The sequence below is a fragment of the Myotis lucifugus genome, unplaced genomic scaffold (assembly GCF_000147115.1).
Source record: "Myotis lucifugus unplaced genomic scaffold, Myoluc2.0 scaffold_98, whole genome shotgun sequence".
NCBI lineage: Eukaryota > Metazoa > Chordata > Mammalia > Chiroptera > Vespertilionidae > Myotis > Myotis lucifugus.
In genome coordinates this window covers 777821-787214 of record NW_005871146.1, presented here as the reverse complement: position 1 = coordinate 787214, position 9394 = coordinate 777821, and the positions used below count along the sequence as shown (strand labels likewise).

Sequence of the window (9394 nt, the reverse complement as noted above, 5' to 3'; positions counted from 1 at the left end):
ATTGCAGGAAGATTCCTGCAAGAATAAGGCTTCGCTCCTGCTCTGCGCTCGGCTCCCTCCCGTCTCCCAACCGCGCCCCGGCACGCACAGCCTCTTCCACGCTCCCGCCTCCACTGCTTCCTGCTGCCCACCACTCCCGTCTCCACCCGTCCGGCCAACCGCCACAGCATCCTCCCCCTGCTTCCTGCCTCCACCTCCTCCCCCCGCCTCCCACCTCCCACTGCCGCCTCCTCCCCCCGCCTCCCGCCACCCGCTGCCTCCTGTCGCCTGCCGCCCGCCGCCACCCCCCCCACGCCCCGGCCGCCCGCCACACCCCAGCCATCTGCCGCACCCTGGCTCCACTCCCGCCTCCCGCCTCAGCCGCCTTGCCTCCGTTCCTGTCTCCGCTGCCTCTACTTTGCTCCCTTCTGCAGTGTTTGGCTTCCTTCTACATTGTCTTCAGTCTTCGCTCCCAGCCGGTATATGTAAATTAACCACCATCTTGGTTGGGTTAATTTGCATATAGTCACTCTGATTGGCTGGTGGGCATAGCGAAGGTATGGTCAATTAGCATCTTTTTCTTTTATTAGTGTAGATATGTCTGTTTTTATGCCAGTACTAGGCTGTTTTGATTACTATGGCCTTGTAGTGTAGTTGGACATCAGGTATTGGGATTCCACCAATGTTGTTTTTCTTTCTCAAGATTGCTGTGGCTATTTAGCATCTTTAGTAGTTCCATATAAATTTTTGGAATATTTGTTTTAGTTCTGTGAAATGCGCCATTGGTATCTTGATAGGAATTGCATTGAATCTATAGATTGCTTTGGGTAGTATGGACATTTTAATGATGTTAATTCTTTCTGTCCATGAACACGGTATATGCTTTCACTTATTTGTATCTTCTTCAATTTCTTTCTGCAGTGTTCTATAATTTTTTGAGTAAAGGTCTTTTACATCCTTGGTTAAATTTATTCCTAGACTTTTTTAAGCAATTGTGAATTAGGATAGTTTTCTTCATTTCTCTTTTTGATAGTGTATTATTGGCGTATAAAAATGCAACTGATTTCTGGATATTTATTTTGTATCCTGCTACTTTATTGAATTCACTTATCAGTTCTAGTTGTTTTTTGATAAAATCTTTAGGGTTCTCTCTATGTCAGCGGTTCTCAACCTGTGAGTCGCAACCATCGGAAAACACATATAGCATATCAGATATTTACATTACGATTCATAACAGTAGCAAAATTACAGTTATGAAGTAGCAACAAAAATAATTTTATGGTTGGAGGTTACCACAACATGAGGAACTGTATTAAAGGGTCGCAGCATTAGGAAGGTTGAGAACCACTGCTCTATGTAGTATCATGTCATCTACTAATAGTGACATTTTTACTTCTTCCTTTCCAATATGGATGCCTTTTATTTCTTATTCGTGTCTGATTGCTGTGGCTAGGACTTCCAGTATTATGTTGAATAAGAGCAGTGAAAGTGGATATCCCTGTCTTTTTCCTGATTTTAAGGGAAATATTTGTAGTTTTTGCCCATTGAGTATGATGCTGGCTGTGAGTTTGTCATATATGGCCTTTATTACATCTCCACAGACTTTAGAAATGAAGACCTGCCCACACCACTTAATTTTGGCCACTCAATCCCATAATTTATTGGACAAAAGATACTTAAAAGGGAAGTTTTTAGGATAGTTTGCTATTACTGTGATGATGATAATGATGATGATGATGAATTCTTATAATCTCTACTCCATAATGGCATCTCTGATTTCCCCCCCTTGATTTCCTACCTACCTATATATTGACTTGCCTGTTTATTTTGCCTTTTTTTTTTATCAACCTATTACTATTTTTTGGCATACATTTCTTCATTTACATATATAGAGAATTACCATTGTAATATATAAGTCCTTACTATTTCATAGACTTGCTACATTTACTCCCTAATAAAGAACTTTAGGGTTTTTCTTCCCTATGCTTTTTGTTTTGTTTGTTTTGTTTTCTGCCATTAACAATACTGCAAAATAAGATATGTTTTTATACAAAGGTGCTTTCAGTAATGAGAAATGAATTTTTAAAAATAGAATTTCTTAATGAGGTAGGTGCTTATTTGTTAATCTAACACATATTGCCAGATCAAATTCCAAAAATATTATAGTGTTTTGCTTTTTAAAGAGATATGGTTAATCCCAGCTAATCAGCTCAGACCTAATATGCAAATCATTAGATCATAAAGTTATTGCTACTTTTTCAAGAACCCATATGGCTAACTTATTTAATTGCTCTCTGTAGGGTACTTTTCCACTTCAGTTCTCTACCATGGGTCTTGGAAGACCAGGTCCTCCCATTCCCAAATGAAGAAACCATCTAAGTATGTCAGCTATTCCTTGAGAACCTGAGTGGCGGCAGAAACAGCCCACTGAGGTTGTACAATGGCGCTGGGACCTCTAGACAGGAGTCTGTGCAATTAGCCAAGACGGTTACTGCATTTTTGGCAGTGAGGCAGCAGTTAAAGCAAAGAAGGATTTTTTTCCAAGAAGGAAAAGCTATTTAATAAGTTTGGGTCAGTTTGCTCATAACAGCACTACATTTGAGGACCAAAAACCCCAGGAGCTTGGCAAGCCATCAGTGCTTGGCAGGTCTTCCCACCAGCTCACCAAGTCTGAGGCCGTCCAGGCAGGACCTAGCTCTCTCAGCTTTGACTGTATTCATTTAATAGCATTCCTAGTTAACAAGAAAGTAAAGGCAGAGGAATCTTTTCCCCCATTAATCCAGAAAAATAAAATTTAGTGGCTATAAACAAGCTATGGGCCCAGTAACTGCACATCAGAAGGGGGACAGGCCATCTGCTTGCATTAAGGGTTGTGTTTGGTGCAGCTTGGAAATTGTGCTCCACCCAAAGGACATTAATGTTTAGGAATTGGGCTTTCTTTTTTGTATATGAATTAACATTTGTATATAACTAACCAGTGTGAAAGTCTGATTTCATAGTGTGTCAGGGAGCCATTGTGTACCTGTCTCATGAATATATAAAATAAAAACTAAGTACTTTCATGTAAATATTTAAAAATACAGTGTGTTCTCATACTTTTTCCATTTCACCTATGGAAATCTTGCCAAAACAAAATCAAGTTTGAGTGTTTAGATTACAATGTAAGAAAAAACCAGCTCATGGATTTTGAAATGAGGGAATGGGTTTTTTGTTTGTTTGTTGTGTTTATTTTGGTTTTAATTTTTGTCTTTATTATATAAATATTTACAATGAAATAAACTGGTCTGATGATCTAATGATGGATTATTTGAATGAAGATTGAAATGGAACTGGAAATGTTGAGGATGAGCTTGTATATACTTTCCAAAATGCTGCAGCACCTGCAACTGATAAAAATTAGTACAAACATATCAAAAATGTTTGAAGAAACGTGGCCAAGCCAGTGCCATCTTGGACAGAATCAAAACATTGGCTGCTTATAGGAAATATTCCAACATTCAGCTAATCAAGAATGTTAATCTGAAATTTTTTCATGGTTCAGAATGGCTTGGAGCAAAGGTTAATGCTGAGAAAGAGATGCTTGATTTCTTAGGGTTTTCCCCTTATCATATATTTTCAACAACTGGAGTGTTTTAGTTATGCAAAACATGCTCTGTATTTAAAGTAATTTCTCATTACTAATTTATAAATATATATTTCTGTCTCGGGAATATAAATATGTGAAGTTTTGGATACACATTCAGTGCTCCTATGGCCTCTAAAGAGTAGGGCCTTTGGTTCTATGTGTGAGACCAGGCTAGAGGGGAGTTAATAAAAAAGAAAACGTTCTAAACCCACACATAATCATGGCTTCATGCAACCTGTCACATGTCATTATTTTGCTTGTAAAAAACATCTGTTACAACAAGATTTCTAATAAATTTATTTCTTTCATCCAGAGTTTCTTCAGAGTTGACATTTTGGACCAGCTAGTTCTTTGTTGTAAGGGGCTGTCCTGGGCATTGTAGGTTAGTTAGCAGAACATTTGGCCTCTACCCACTAAATGCCAATACACCCTCAGAAATGTGTCCGGGCATTGTCAAGTGTCTCCTTAAAGCAAAATGAACTCTGGTTGAGAATTACTGCTTGAAATAGTTATATCAATAAAACATGAACATGTTTTAAAAGTTCAGAACAGTACAAGAAGTATAAGAGAGTCTCCATCCTACCGCCTAGAGAACACTTCTGCTATCTAAAGGCAACGAATAGTAACAATTTCTTATATCTTCCAAAAAGTTAGCATGTATATGAGCATATCATCTATTCTGTACAATCATGACTATTCAACATATACCTTGATATTTTTCATTTTAATAATATATCTGTGAGATTTTTTATGTTATAGCACTTAACAGATTTATAATAGTCTTTCTAATGTCTGCATAGTGTTTTATTGTTATGGATGAACTATAATTCATTTAACCAGCTATCAGTGTAAATATAGGTTCTAATTTTTTATCTTTCCAATAATGCTATAGTAAACACCCTTGTATTTTCATATTGAATATTATGTAATTATAACTATAAGATGCAATTTAGTGTATGTTCCTAAAAGTAGAATCATTGGGTCAAAGGAAAAGTACATTAAACATATTTGTAAACAATGACTGGATATGAGGGTAACTATTCCCTCAGGTTACCAAACTTTCAAATCTTTGTTCATCTAAAAAAAATGTTATCAGTGTATGTGTCCACACACACGTGTATGTATTTTTCAAGAAAAGTGAAGTTTTCTATATTTATAATTTTTTTTCTGTGATCACACTGCATATGTTCTTTGCCTGTTTCCCTAACAGTTTGTCAGCAGTTTTCTTTCTTATTTGTAAAAACTCTTTATATAGGAAATTTAGGCCTTTGTCTTCATAGATGTTATAGATGTTTGCACTATTTATTAATTTGTTCTCAACTTTATTTTTATTCTCTCAGCAATGAACTGTTTCAAATGACTCCTCTTTTGTACAATTTCTGAGTTCCATGTCTATAGAGAGTCAACTTCATATATAAAAAACTTTTTTTAATGTTTCCTCCTAATGCTTTGAATTTTGTTTTTGTATTTAAATATTCAAGACATCTGTAATTAATCTGAATATATGAAGTGAGACCAAAATACTATATAAATTTCTATAAATACCATGATAATCTATTATATAATAAAGGGCATTTCAAACAAGTAAGATAAAGATGGCTTATTAACCAAATGCTATTGACATAATTGCCTCATATTTGGGTACAAAATATAAAGCTGGATCCATACTTGGTACTTGCAAGGAACCAATAGAAGGCCATTGTAGTTTAGTGAAGGAGAAGCAGTGTTTTCAGAACAATAGGTGACAACCTCATCTATTGGGCTTTGTTAATTCAGGGTTATGGATTTGATCTTATTCAAATAGGGTTTCTTTTTCATGTTTGTTGGACATGTTTCTTTTGTACATAGCATATATTTGGGGTTTTATTTTATATCAATTGAACATTTAAAAAATTTTTGTATTATTAATATAATGAACATATTTGTATCATCACATTTTATGTAATATTTTCAGTTTTTACTATTTCCTTAATTTCTGTATTTTGCTAAAATTTTTGTCATGTTTTATTTCCCTAAGGAGTTGTAAACATCCACTATTGGCTTCTGGTATTATGTACTGCTAGAGAGAAAGATGAAGTCAACTTGCTTTTGCAGGTTAATTGCTTTCTTGCCTGATTATATTAAAGATTTGCCCTGGCTGGGTGACTTAATTGGTTGGAGCATTGTCCCATAAATGAAAAGGTTCCGGTTCCATCCCTGGTCAGGACATGTACAACCAATCAATGTTTCTCTCTCACATTGGCCTCTCTCTCTCTCTCTCTCTCTCTCTCTCAAAATTAATGAAAACATATTCTTGGGTGAGGATTATAAGAAAGATTTGATCTTATAGAATTTTAAAACTCATGAATTTACTTATCAGGATATGTGTGGGTGTTGATCTTTCTACTAGTGTATCTGTTGTTTTGTTTCCTGGGGAAAAGGGTATCCTCTTCGTTGGCTGATTAAGGTTTTAGAATATTTCAGAAAACTTTCTTCTGCTATATCTTTGAACATTTTTTCTATTCTACTTGTTCTGTTGTGTTGGGTGTGTGTGTGTGTGTGTGTGTGTGTGTGTGTGTGTGTGTTTGTTTAAGGTACACCTTTTTGGAATTTTTAAAAATCATCTTTGAAAGGTTATCAGTTTCTCTTAAAATCAGTGTTAACCTTTGCCCTTTGGCCAGCACTTGTTTTCACAAGCCTACTCTATCCTGACTGTGAATCCCTGATTGTGGATTCATCAGTATCAATTCTGGGTTTTATTTTCCTTCATGTAGCTTGAATCTTTTCTTATTTGTTTCCTTCTTTGATAGCTTACATATCTAATTTTAGCTCTTATTTAAATGAGAACGCATACTTTTTTTAAAGCTCTCAAAGGATCACCAAGAGCATTCAAAATTTTATTCTTCCTTGAGTAAGTCAGAAGCCTGTATGCCTGACAGTGATTTTCTGTATGTTATGGGGTTTTTTGTTACATGATTTTACATTTATTTCTTTTCAGATATCTGCCAAGTGTCTGCTAAATTGATTGCCATCTATACTCTCTACTCTACCCTGCCATTCTCCTCACTTGCTTCTTGGGTAGAGGAAAAGAGAAAAGGCCTACAGTGTCCTTTAACTTCAATTTGCCTGCTGTATTCAATCAGTCCAGGAGCTACAGCCATGACTTGTCCCTACCTCTAGATTCCATCCTCTAAATAAGAATTGGTTCAGCTATCTCTTGGGTTGTTTCATGCATTTCTTAGAAATCTTTTTGCTTTGTAGGTTTTGTCTACTATTGGCATGCTCCCTTGATCTTGTCATGCTAGTTTCTATTCTATGTAATTTGTAGTTTTAATTAAGGCTCTCTCATAGTGTCATTAAAAGTATTTATTTCTTTTCTATTTTCAATTATTTTTGCTAATTTCAATTGATATTAGGGAGGGGAGTGCAGTAGAAATATCACTACTCCACCTTCAACAAAAGACAATAAAATTAACTGAATTAAGCAGTAAAATAGTGTTTACTAAATATTTATCAATGTTTGCTCAGTTGTTTGAATAAGAGACTTTAGATGTACAGCGCAATCTTGGCAAATTAGTTAAAACCCTTGAAACAATTTACAAATTTGTTTGAATCAGGTATGGATCCAGGCTCCGTTGCACTGAAAGTTTGGTCGAAGGATTATTTGCCAAGGCCTCAAGTGGTAGGGTGGCAGTGTGATTGAAACATCATTTTAGGAAGAGCTAATATTAGAATAGGTGTTGTAAAAGTATTTTGAGTACAGAGCACAACACAAACTTCTGAATTCTTAGTTCTCCACTAGTATGTCTTCACTGAGAATAGCCAGGCCTCATGGGGACCTCTTGGGAGATAGTTTGTGGAAGGATTTTTAAAGAGCAGCAAGCTTATTTAGATTTAGGAGGGATCCCTAATAGTTGGGTGTTTTTGTTGTTGTTTTGTTTTGTTTTTAACTAGGAAATGAGATGATGAAAGCTGTGCCTAAGAAAACTTCATCTGGCAATTGAATTGAGGTATTTATTTGATCCCACTGGAACTCAGTGAGTCCCTATTTGCACCAAGTATCATATACTGTGTACAGTTGCACAGGATAGGGAATAATTCCTATCTCAAGAAACTTAGTCTGGTGGAGTCAAGAAACTGATGTTGAAAATTCTGATTCAGTACAATTTCAGTAGCAGACTTTATCTCAACCCAGATTATTGTGGGGCAGCTGTTCTGTGTTGCTAGTGTTCCACCATGGTAAGATTCAGTCTGCCACAGTTTTACACCACTGAAATCTGTGATTCTCAGATTAGCATGAAATACTTTAAGGTCAACCCAAAATCCTTGGAGTCCTGTTGTAGCATATCAATTTAGCTGAATTTTAAATAGCAGCAGTTTGTATTTCCTATTTCTGTATTCACTCCCTTCTAAGTCAGGTCCTGTTCTTCAACCTGATGGCTTGCCCTGTCCTACTCCACTCTTACCACCTCCACGTCTTCTCCGAATTACTACACCCAAGCAATCATCCCTTCTCTAAAATAGTTTTATTTACTTGTCATGCATGTCCCTGGCACTTCGCTCTGTAGTAGTTTTTATGTCAGTCTTGCCTAATCAATTAGAATTATAGACTACTTGAAGACTTGAATAATCATCCCCATTTTATTTATTTATACAACCCATGTTGCTCCAAAACATGATTTAAGCATGTTTCTTCCATACATCATGCTTTCGCCTTTGCTACAGCGGTGGATGTTCGATTATGGAGGGTCAGCATTTTATGAGCTAAAAGCACATTTGACCAGCAGAGGAATTCTTGTTGTTTTTCATTTAATTTTTTTATCTATTTGAAAGTCCTACAAAGATAAATTATATTTATCCAATCAACTTTATCGGGAAAAGGAACGTGAAGTTGAGACTCTTCCAGTCAGTGAAAAAGTGTTGACACAAAACATACTAGTTATAAATTAAACATCAATTGCTTTTCTATTAATATGTGCATATTATCACTTGAAATCACTGTATGCCTTAAATATAAATTTTCCTTAAAATACTGGTATTTGTTATATTGGGAATTTATATTTTATGAAAGAACAACTGCTACGGTCCTGTGGCTTTTTATCCCTCAGCAGCTGTGTCCAGCTGGTGGTCCACATTCCCGCTACTTCTTCAGTGAATGGAAACATTTAGGTCAATATTGATATAAAACTTCATGAACTTTCTTCTCTTTCAGCTTTGGTTCGCCTTTGTAAATGGATTTTCTGGGCAGATTTTATTTGAACGTTGGTGCATCGGCTTGTACAATGTGGTAAGCATTCTCCATCTCTGTCTGATAGCACACACAACTTCAGTGACATTCCTTTACTGTTTATGTCTGGGAAGTGTATCTAAGTCCATCATCTGTATACATAGCAGGCAGCACAAATACATCTTTAAGGCCTTTTGTTGCTGCGACACATCCTGCAGAAGCCCAAACTCTCCACACATGGTTTCAATCATAGCAGATCATTCTTGAATAACCCCATGAAATTATTAACCCATATATCTTGATAATGGACCCTTGTTACCTCCTTACTGAATGCCTGTGCAACATTTTCTAGTTTTTAGCTTGAGAAAATTTCTGAACTATATCTAAACTCATTCCACTTTGTGATTTTATTTCTGAATTCTTAAACATAGATATATGAGCATACAGGATGTGATCTAGCGTTCTTTTTGTCCTTCTTAAAAGTATCTGTCCTGTGGAAGGATGTTTCCTTTCACAGTTAGTGCTAAAATAATGAATTCTGACTTCCAGCTCCTGTGGTGAATGGTAATCAGTTTATTTGGTGT

General features: G+C 36.2%; 1 protein-coding gene across 3 annotated transcripts in view; it reads left to right on the top strand.

The window, feature by feature from the left end:
• The window catches only part of ATP8A2 (ATPase phospholipid transporting 8A2), a 547249-nt gene that overhangs the window by 361301 nt on the left and 176554 nt on the right, over nucleotides 1-9394 (top strand). For 2 of the 3 annotated variants that reach the window (XM_023756695.1, XM_023756697.1), the window contains exon 27: nucleotides 8796-8870. The exons of the other annotated variant lie outside the window; for it this stretch is intronic. In XM_023756695.1, the coding sequence (XP_023612463.1) occupies nucleotides 8796-8870 (75 nt within the window). The remainder of the gene's footprint in view (nucleotides 1-8795; nucleotides 8871-9394) is intronic. 3 annotated transcript variants of the gene reach the window in all.